An 11769-nucleotide genomic window follows, 5' to 3' on the forward strand; every position below is an offset into this window, starting at 1 on the left:
ACATGATATGTAAAAAGACATCATATATACATATATACAGGATGTCCGGTGTCAATTGCATCACCCGTATGCAGATAAAGCAGATAAAACTGAGGAAAAAAATCCTGTTTAAAAAAAAACCATTTTTTTATAACGCTTAATAAAAGAGTTATTATTGAGGAAAGTCTAATCGTCGCCGATTTTTAGCCAGCACTCGGTGAGATAGTAAACAGCTGAGCGTTACACACACATAGACGCGCGGCTCATTGACGTGCAGCTAAAGACTAATTGACAGACTTCACTCAATAATAACTCTTTTATTAAGCGTTATAGAAAAAAATGGGGACTTTTCTCCTCAGTTTTATCTGCTAGATATGAGTAATAGTATAGATATGAGTTAACTCACATGAATATGCACAAATATTTTCAATGTTTTAATAATAAATATTAACTCCTTTAAAAATAAATATTAACAATAAATATTACCTCCACGCATATAATATTTAATGCTCTATTTTTAAAATATTATTTGTTTGTTACTAATATAAAAGCAATAATTTTTGCAAAAATAATAAAAAGTAAATGTATTTTAAACAATTTTAATATAATCACAACAAGAATATCTAATATACTTAGCTTTACTGTAAAAGGAATGAATTTAGCATGTATTTTCTGTTGTCAATAAAATTTGAAACAATTCTAGCTAATCGGAGATTTTTCTTATATATTACAATGAAGAATGAATATAATAGAATGCAATAAAATTTTGTAGAACTTATTGAAAAATTCTTACATATAAATAGCTCATTGTTGTAGATTAATCCTGTCTTTTCGACATTTAAAAAATAATGATGCAATACAAGTCATTTCGAACCAACAAAACAACGTCGAATATTATATAATAAGACGATAAAGCGCTAATCACCTTGAATATTGAGTTAAGTACTATATTATAGCTAGTATTATATAATAGCAAGTATTATATTATAGCAAGTATTATATCATATAAGATCTAAACTCTATTAACGCTACGTCAAATTCCAACTTGATCTTCAACTTTTATTCAGTTGTCATTCTTATTTCATTCATGCAACATTTCCTTCCACTAGTCGATAACAAAATTTATTATTTTAGAACAATAATTACTTTAAAACAGATATGTTTAAGCATAGTTAATATATATATGTGTTTTTAAGAAGCCCTGAAGAGCACTGAAATAATATAAAGAAAATATCGCCCTATGAAAATGTGCCCTTTCAAAGTCAATGCACCAGTAAAGCTCGTCTCGCAAGCAAAACAGTAGTTATAACAAGAGCGAATATTGGAATCGGCAAGGAAATAGCTAGAGATCTTTATAGAAGAGGTATTTTTCCATCTTATAGTTTTTTCCATCTTATAATTTTTCAAATTATAACAGAAATGCATAGTTTTGTAAAATAAATATATAATAAATTTTGATGTGCATTATGTTGTTGATAGTACATCTCTATTTTCTCATGCTTAAAACATCCCAGATATTTTTAGAATATGTGTGTTTAGATGAATGTTGATATATTTCTCAAGAACGGATCTATATTTTCTGATGTCTAACAATAAGATACAAACATTTGTCTGATAAACACGTTTTGATTCAAAGTTATTGACGTGATAGACTGTTAGGATTTCGAATAAAAAATATAAATATTTATAAATATAAAAAATTAACTATTAGTACTCCAAAGTGTAATTATTTTAGGAGAACATAAAAGTTAAAAAAATTATGCATGTTGTTTTTTAAAAAAAAATTTAAAAAATTAAGATTATCTTAATAGATATCTGTCAAAAAATATAAAACATAAAAAAATCAATTGTTAGTTGTTTGAGTACAATCAAATATATATTTCATATATATAACGCAGTTTTTTCTAAAATCAATAAATAACAAATTAGTTTACATGACAATTATTATAGACCTTTTTATGTGTTTACATATGTAATAAATTTTTAGAGATGCAAGAATAATTCTAGCCTGTCGAAACATACAAAAAGCTAACAATGCAGTTGAAGATATTAACAAAAATCCACCCAAAGAAAAAATAAATAAAGATGCAGTGTATGCATTATTAAAACATGGACAAATTGTATCTAATGCATTTATAATTAATTATAACTTTCTTAAGATAATATAGTAAATTATTATGTTTAATTTTAAAAATGTCGCCAGTAAATAAATTAATAAACAAGTGTTTATACGACCAAACTGGCAATTTATTGTTTGATTATTATATCACGACGTTTCGACCATATGGTTTTGGTCCTTATCAAGTGAAAGTTATAATTAAAAAGTAGAAAGAGAAAAATCGAAATGTCAAACTGACCTTGTGTCAACCACTATGTTTGGAATACTGAGATCGACAGTCGATCTCAATATTCTAAACATAGTCAACCACTATGTTTGGAATACTGAGATCGACAGTCGATCTCAGTATTCTAAACATAGTGGTTGATACAACATCAGTTTGACATTTCGATTTTTCTCTTTCTACTTTTTAATTATAACTTTCACTTGATAAGGACCAAAACCATATGGTCGAAACGTCGTGATATAATAATCAAACAATAAATTGCCAGTTTGGTCGTATAAACACTTGTTTATTATTATAATACAGTAAGTAAAAAAATATATGTATATATCGAATACCTAGTAAATCTAAGCAAAGTGGATTATGTTCTTTACTTTATTATGTAACAAAAATAATTGTAAATTTTCGGTTGATAGTTGTAACAGATATCGCGTTTAAAAAAATAATTATAAAAAAATCACTATTTATAAAGTGATATAATTTCCAGAGAAGAGCAATTTCAAGGTGATTCAGATGAGCTTGTTATTTATTGATTGGATCTCTCTAGTCTAAAAAAGCGTAAAAAAAAATGCGCAAAAAACTTGCTAATGAAGGAATCAAATATTCATCTGTTAATAAATAACGCCGGTGTGATGATGTGCCCGCAAGAAACAACGGAAGATGGATTTGAATTACGAACTACAAACAAACTATATCGGCCACTTTCTTTTAATAATATTATCTTATCTATCTATCTATATATATATATATATATATATATATATATATATATATATATATATATATATATATCACACCGGCGTTATTTATTAGCAGATGAATATTTGATTCCTTCATTAGCAAGTTTTTTGAGCATTTTTTTACGCTATATATATATATATATATGTATATAGGTATGAGCTGCTGATAAGCACGTCTTAACATAAAATATTGTAATATTATTATAAGTCAGTATCAATAATAGAAAGAAATAAATGACACTGATAGTAATAAGTTATTGTTACGTTTTATAGGTGGTGCTATACATGATGATCTAAATTTGAAGGAATCATACACTCCTTTCAAAGCCTATACGGAAAGTAAACTGGCGAAAATATTGTTTACTAAGGGACTGATCGTCGGTTAAAAAGTAGATAATAGCAATTATTAGACGAAAAATTGAATATTATTTTATTAAATAGATATTTTGTTAAAAATTACATGTATCATATAAATATCGAAGTTAATTTAAATATTCCTTATTTAATACCGTGCAGCATTGAAAAAAATGATTAAATATTGGCAGTAATTTAGTTATTTTTAGTAATTTTTTGGTTAATATTTGTGATCTTTTTTCCCCACTTATTTTTATCTTTTGCTATTTAACGTGCATCTGATCGGTGTCAGTAAGCATAATATTTATTTGACTTCCACAGACAAGATATACAAAGCGTATAGTGAGATCGTAGTATTACAAATGTGGACCTACCATAAATTGTGCACCAGTAAAGTGCGCCTTGATAATAAAGTTGCAGTTATAACAGGTGCAAATACCGGAATCGGTAAAGAGACCGCCAGAGATTTTTACAGAAGAGGTAAATATCGATATCTAATTTTTACATTATATGTAGAATATATAGTCATCATACAACTATGATTTCTCGCATCAAAATAAGTTGTAAATATAGAATAAAGTTTTTTTTAGACAAAACTTATTGTCCCGAGTAAAGTATATAATTCATGTTTTATTACTATATATATTAATTAATAATTTCAGCGCTACATATTTTTAAATTAAATTGTTTATCTATATCTACAATTAAAATACAATAATTAACGCTTCTAATAAGCATTAATGCATTTTGAAAATTGATTTATAATTGTTTTGGATTTAATAAGGCATTGTTTATATTATTTAAGTTAAAGTAATATTAATAAATATATAAAAAAGTATTTATACTCGAGTGAAATCATATAAAGTCTACAATTTTTCACGACTAATTATATTTTTTATATATATGATTATATATTCAACATCCTTCTGGGTAAAAAAAATATTATTTTTTCTTCTACTAATTTATTGTTATTTCAAAGAAATACAATTATACAGAATATAAATAAATAATCATATACAAATACAATGTTTGTATTTAGGTGCAAGAGTGATTTTGGCCTGTCGGAATGTAGAAAAAGCAAAGGAAGCAGTTGAAGATATAAAAAATAATCCATTTCCAAGGTACATATATATGAATAAAATTATATTTAATTGTAAGGTTATAATATTTTTTGATGCAAATCGATTTTTAAAAATAAAGTAAAAAAATTTAATATTACTATTTGTGAAATTGCATATTTCAAATTTGAAGCAGATATTCACACACAACAATCCTATAAGCTATTTTTATTATTTTAAATAACTTGATATCATTTAAAAAGATGAAAGTAAAATTTTAATAATTTGTTGCGTATGCATATCCTGCAAATGTCATCGCGGAAAACATGTATTTTGATTGTTTTTTTTTTTTTTTCAACAGGTTTTACAAATTAGAACTTATATCTAGGCTTTTATAAAACGCTGGCTTTTTACAAATATTTCATCCTTTAAGCACTTATAAAGCATTCTGTCTTATGTATCTACATGTTTTTGCAATTCAATTAATCATTCAAAGCTTGCTTTTTAATTTGTTATATAAAAATACTTCATAGAATGGAAATTGTCTTGTCATTATCCTATCATTTTAAATATAATGCGTAGATATTAATTCATTTAACTATATAACAATATATGTATAAGTCAGACGTATTTATTTTTTTCACACTTTATTTTATTAAAGTTTTAAATATTCTTTTATTGCAACTTCCACATTTTCTAAAATACTGTCTGTAAATACCAACTTTATTTAAAATATATGTAAAATTTTTTCGCTTCCACTCATCTGACTACAATATTAAATATCTACACGGAAAAAAAGTTTGTTGCTGCCACAGCTAATCGTGGTTTGCAAAATAAATTTCTAAACTATAGCAAAACAATTTGTTGTTGCATAAATAGCTAAGATATCTAAGAAATAGCTAAGATATCACAGTTAAGATATTTGCTGTTCATATATTACGGCTGAAATCTAGTTAGCACACGCAGATTTTAGCTAAGGCAGCTAATTTTTTTTCCGTGATACATACATCAGATCAATGCAGCGTTTACACATTATAATTAAACATTAAAACCTATAAACTTTGTATTCTGACCTTTAAACTGCTAACATTGCAACGTAATGCTCACGTCAATATTTGGTTTATTTTTTTAACATCAATGTTTGTCATGTTTTTTGTCGCTTATTAAGATGGATTGCAAAATTTACATGATAATGACTAAGTATTGAATCATTGAGAATCTCTTTTATATAGAATATGCAATTCATTATTTATAACTCTGATACTTATCCATCTTCTATAGTAATCTTAACTTGCTTGATTAAATTGTTAAAAGTCTAATTAATTCTTCAGAATAATTTAACATAATTTATATAATTTATTTTATGCATATATTGTTTGCAGCAAACTCTCTAATCAAATCTAGTATAATAGTCTCGTGTTCCTTTATCGCAATTTATTTTCTCAAAAAATCTAATTGTTATCATCATTGTTTCTTCTTATACGAAGCTTTCTGCATTATATCTCTTTCTGAGAAACGGCATTTGACAGCACATATATTCGCATTAGAGTTTTTAACTGTTGACACCGATGTCGCTTACATGCTAAGCGTACATATACACTTATTCACGTTTTGATTGCTTATCTTCAACATTATTTCTAATTTTAAGTTTAAAAAATTTTTAATTACATACTCAGCAAGTCATCAATATTTAAATATTAACTATATTTACTATTTGTTTCTGAATTTTTCACATAACATAGTAAGAAGCAATAATGCGGATATTTGTTATTAATTGTTATATTTATTGTAGCAATTACAGGTTAAATAAATGTAGATTTTTTAGAATTATCTCCAGAAAATGATAGTCAAATAAATATTTATTTAATTTTATTTAAATAAATCCTACTATATATAGTACTATATATAATAATACTATATATAATATCCTACTATATATAATAATAAGTCCTACTAAATCTCATTTTACGACATGGCGCAAACAATTTATATTAATAAATAAAAAGATTCTTTATATTAAAAAATTTTTGATACTTAATTACAAATATTGTATTTAAATAAAATTAAGCATTTCTTGGAAATTCTTTTACGAAAAAGCAGAAAAAATGTTCGAGTCATTAACTACGTACAATAAACTATAAAGATATTTATAATTTATAATAATATTTACATAATCCATTAATATTTAGCACAGAAAGCCAACAATACAAAGATGAGTTAGGCGAGTTAGCGATATATTCATTGGACCTCTGCAGTCTAAAGAGTATAAAAGAATGCGCTAAAAAGTTATTGACAAATGAACCAGTTATTCATATACTAATCAATAATGCTGGTATAATGATGTCTCCGCATGAAAAAACCGAGGATGGATTCGAGTTGCAGCTGCAATCGAACTATCTTGGACATTTTCTCCTAACATTGTTACTATTGCCGAAAATACGATCATCTGCTCCTGGTTGCAGAATAGTTAACGTGTCATCACTTGCTCATGTTTGTATGTAAACAAAACACAGAGAAACAATATGTAAAAAATAAGAGAAAAATTATTGTATTGTTAAAGTCGAAGATTTATCATGGCTTTTATCTTTTTCTTTTAAGATTTATTCTATTACTTTGGTTAATATTATGTATATTAATAATATATATTAAAGATAATAGTTTTATATTGTATAATATTTAAATAATAACTTATGTATTATCATTGTTTGCAGTTGGTAATATACATTTCGATGATATGAATCTGGAAAGATCGTATGGTCCATTGAAAGCGTATGCTCAAAGCAAACTGGCAAACATACTATTTACTAAGGAACTTGCACGTCGATTAAAAGGTAAAAAAAATAAAATATAAACAAAAATTTATTACATCTTTGTATTGTTATAAATTAGCAAAAGCATTTCAAATCGTATAGCTTACATAATAAAGACAAGTTTCATCAGTCACTTTTTCATTAACCGCACAATGAATTGTTGTTTGCGCTTCCTGTACCGGATTTTTGATAAATGGCTGCAATATATATATATATATATATATATATATATATATATATATATATATATTATTCAGCAAGTTGGCGTGAGATAGTTTGCAAAAATGTGGTAAGATTTTCATCATTAGGTTCCAAGTGCAAAAGCCGGCAAGTCTGGTCCCATAAATCCTTGGCTATTCGATCATCTCTCGCCTTCCATTGCGGTCTGATCGCGCGACATTCTCTATTAAAAATAAAATGTAATAATAACAATATATATAAATTGGTTAAAATAGATTTTAGAAAAAGAAAGAAAAACAAAGCTTCCTCTATGAGAAAGAAATAATAAAAGAAATAATAAAAAATTATTATTATATCTTTGTATTGTTATATATATGCAATATATATATATATATTGCAAAAAAATGAAATAGCGATTACTTTAAACAACAAATTGTTAAAAAATTAATATCTTTTTTTGATATGATAAAGTTATCTATAGTTTTATCTATAATATTGTGACAAGATGACATATTTTCTTTATAGAAAAATTGCATATACTTCTTTTTGTAAATATATATTTAATTTACAGAGGCGGAAATTAGCGGAATAAATGTGTACTCCTTGCATCCCGGCGTCGTAAGAACCGAGTTAGGCCGATATTTTGATAGAACAATAGTTCTGGGTGCAAAGTTCTTTTATCGTCATATTATGCGGCTGTTTATCAAAAATCCAACACAAGGAGCGCAAACAATAATTCATTGTGCGGTTGATGAAAAAGTGGCTGATGAAACAGGTCTTTATTATGGGTAAGAGCAAGCTATACGACATGATATTCTTTTGCTAATTATAACAATATAAAGATATAATAATAATTTTTTTTATTATTTCTTTTTATTATTTCTTTCTCATAGAGGAAGCTTTGTTTTCTCTTTCTTTTTCTAAAATCTATTTTTAACCAATTTATATATATTGTTATTATTACATTTTATTTTTAATAGAGAATGTCGCGCGATCAGACCGCAATGGAAGGCGAGAGATGATCGAATAGCCAAGGATTTATGGGACCAGACTTGCCGGCTTTTGCACTTGGAACCTAATGATGAAAATCTTACTACATTTTTGCAAACTATCTCACGCCAACTTGCTGAATAATATTTGAAAATGGCTATAAAGATAGCCGAGGGTATTGAGCGGGATAGGAAACACCGCAAGATAAAATCAGGAGATTGAAGGTATAAAAAATTTTGTAAGAACGGGCCATAGACAATAGACAATAGATATTAATAAATAAATTAATTAATTAATTAAATTCCTTAACACGTTAATGACCGTAAATAGTATAATATATACATAATGTAATTTATTCTCTAAAATATACAAATTCTAAAAAAATGTAGATTGCAAATAATGCATACCAAATTATTTTTGTACGTGACAAAACCTGACTATCACTAGACAAATAATTTGCGTATTAATCGATAAAAATAACATGGGAATCAAACCATTATTATATTTTAAATGATATTGAAAATACATTGTCTATCGGCTATCAATTTTAAAATTTATTATCATTGACAAATTAATAATATAATAATCTATATGCCTTTTTACTTTCAAATGTATATTATTTTAAAAAGTATATAGTTGTGTAGAAAAGTATATCTTGAACATTTTAAACTAGGTATAATATCGAAAAAAAAATCTTAATATTTTATTACTTTTTCTCGAATAATAAAAATAACTAGCCTTCTCGATATAAATCTATCATTTTGCGCATTGCACTAATTATATCGCAGAATCGAAGGATAGTTGTTATATATGATCACACGATTATGATCATTAATTAATTCTTGACATACAATTTCAAAGTCGTATGGATGATACTGTTTTGTTAATCGTCGAGGAATACTTATGCCTAATTAAAGAGATACGTGGGTATATTCACATAATTATGAAGTCTCTCTACTTCTTTCCTTGATGATACGCGGGTCTAGGTAAATGCGAAAAGCGAGCAAGGCCAAAGTGAAGGCAACAAGGAGGGTCCGGCATTGAATTGTATGATGCTTAAAGTATGGAGTAACGATGATGTAATCTCGGCACTACGGAAACTTACCTAAATATTAATAGGAATAATAAGTTTATCTATGTTATCTGATCATATAGTCATTTCGATGAGAGGGCGAGAGGGAGAAAAATATTATAAAACATTATGACAAGATATAATTATATATATGAAACAAAAAAAAATATATATATAGCAAAATATATAATTGTTTTTTTTTTGGGAAAAAAATTTTTTTGAATATTTTATTACCGACTTTTTTAATCTAAAAATTTCGATTATTAAAAATTAATTTGATGTTGTAATTATGATTGAAATGTTTCCTCTTAGACATCATTTATTTCTGTCGCATTTTTATTGAATATTTATTCTCGGAAATCTGTTTCAAGCAAGCTAATGAGGGTCAATTAGATAATACATTTTTCTACTAAGCAATATTATTTACGTACAACTTCCTGTTTTGAACAACATTTTTATCTATATAAAACAAAAAGAATGTATTCTATCAGGCGGGTCATAACTTTTTGTATAATAAAATGTGAATGTAGTAATAATTGGCTTATTGAATGAGATTTTAAACAGACCTATTTATGAGAGATTAAAATAACAATTTAATAATTATTATTTATTAATTATTATATAATTTATTTATTTTAATAAATTATATAATTTATAATTAATTAATTAATATTATAATTAATAAATTATATAATTTATTAATTATAATTTAATAATTATAATTTTTATCATGTATATTAAGATGTGTAGCATAGAAAACAATTAAACATTTTTTTAATTAAAATATATCTCATTTTATTACTAAAGAAATTTAATTAATTATAAATATTTTTTTAATATAAAATATTTATACTAAAAATTAATCGCATGTTATGTAGTACGAGATAAAATAAATAAGATCTGCTAGCTTCCTATCTTATAAGTAAATTAAAAATTTTTTGTTGTAAATTAAATTTATTGCAAATTGAATTTGTTATAAATTGAGTACCGTTTATAAAGTAAGAATAATAATAAAATATTCATTGATATTTGGAGTTACAATTCTAACAAATTTTTTACGATTTTGTTATCTATGTTGTCAACGATCTCGGGTGAATGTCCGAAGACAATGATACAATGACAGGCGTTTTCGAGGACGTTAAAAAATTCATGCGCCCACGTCACTTTATCTGGCATGGATCCGTGTACTTTGTGCGTTAACGATGCGAATTCTTAAATATAGCAATTACGTCATACGACGCAAGTGTTTGTTATGGAAGGAGGTAGATCTAGTTCCATCTGACAAGTGTGGGCAGTTTGCTGTCGAACAATATATTCCAACCATAACAGTCGCGTAGCACAAACCCGTTTGCATAAATTACCGCCAAAATTACTGATTTTTTTCTCACAGTTATTCGCGGCAATATAGCAATATTTTCACACGCGCGATAAGAAAAATTAATAAAATATCTTTAATATTTGTAAAGTATTCTTTTTGAATTTGTAATGCGCTAGATAATGATGTAACTTTCAAAAAAAAAAAGAAAGGGAAAGATTTGAATTAATCCAATAGTCACTGAATAGTCCTACAAAATTTAGTAATAACATAATATTATTTTTAAAAAAATGTAAATTTTTATTATTTTTTTGTTTTATTTTAGTCAATTTATTTAACAATCTAACAAACCTCAACCTCTTAAAATTTACTATATATATGAAATATGCATGACATATTGATATAAAATATATCTATGACTCTTGAATATTTTAAGCACGGTCATCGACTGGCGCTTAAACACCAACTTAGTGGTTTGTCGCATTACGTTCACGTAGAATGATCACGAAAGGGATCATTATGCTACATTTTCCCGCCCTGCAATTTCGTTATCACGTGTGTGCAATGCGCAGGAAACATTTCCGATGTTTCGTAAAACTTCGCACTATTGTTGTTCTTTAAACGCTCTATTCCTGAATTCTTGTTAATCAACATCGATTAAATGCGATTTTGTGTTTCCTCACTCTGAAGCCTAAAAAATACGAGACGAAGTATTACATCTACTTCTCTCCATTCAGATGTTGCATTCAGGAAATTGCATTCTTTATGCAACACGGAGCTAAAATTCATAATCTACCATGGGAAAATTTTCTAATGGTTCACGATTTTTTAAGATTTTGTATTACACATATCGCATTATATGTATATATCTCATTAGTATAGTGTAACATAAAATATAATTATTCATATCTTCATTAGATCGCTTTGTC

The 11769-nt window shown here is 26.2% G+C and overlaps 1 protein-coding gene across 4 annotated transcripts; it reads left to right on the top strand.

Annotated features, from left to right (window-relative positions):
- The first annotated feature begins 114 nt into the window (after window positions 1-114).
- Window positions 115-10090, top strand: LOC126857356 (retinol dehydrogenase 11-like). Of its 4 annotated transcripts, XM_050606705.1 has the most exons (10): window positions 115-955; window positions 990-1342; window positions 1969-2071; window positions 3335-3450; window positions 3737-3895; window positions 4455-4536; window positions 6663-6967; window positions 7185-7304; window positions 8035-8251; window positions 8444-10090. In XM_050606705.1, the coding sequence occupies exons 5-10, from the start codon at window positions 3778-3780 to the stop codon at window positions 8595-8597; spliced, it is 996 nt and encodes a 331-aa protein (XP_050462662.1). In that variant the 5' UTR covers window positions 115-955; window positions 990-1342; window positions 1969-2071; window positions 3335-3450; window positions 3737-3777; the 3' UTR covers window positions 8598-10090. The 4 variants fall into 4 exon arrangements, with proteins under 4 accessions (XP_050462662.1, XP_050462663.1, XP_050462661.1 ...); XM_050606704.1 differs by lacking the exons at window positions 115-955; window positions 990-1342; window positions 1969-2071 and adding exons at window positions 2428-2626; window positions 2809-2825; XM_050606706.1 differs by lacking the exon at window positions 1969-2071 and having other exon boundaries at window positions 924-1342.
- Window positions 10091-11769: the final 1679 nt, after the last annotated feature.

The sequence above is a fragment of the Cataglyphis hispanica genome, chromosome 21 (assembly GCF_021464435.1).
Source record: "Cataglyphis hispanica isolate Lineage 1 chromosome 21, ULB_Chis1_1.0, whole genome shotgun sequence".
Classification (NCBI taxonomy): domain Eukaryota; kingdom Metazoa; phylum Arthropoda; class Insecta; order Hymenoptera; family Formicidae; genus Cataglyphis; species Cataglyphis hispanica.

Coding starts and splice junctions, on each gene's coding strand:
- LOC126857356 (XM_050606705.1), top strand. CDS start 3,778: ATGTGGACCTACCATAAATTGTGCACCAGTAAAGTGCGCCTTGATAAT. Junction 4,537..6,662: donor AAAAATAATCCATTTCCAAG/GTACATATATAT, acceptor ATTAATATTTAG/CACAGAAAGCCAACAATACA. Junction 8,252..8,443: donor GAAACAGGTCTTTATTATGG/GTAAGAGCAAGC, acceptor TATTTTTAATAG/AGAATGTCGCGCGATCAGAC.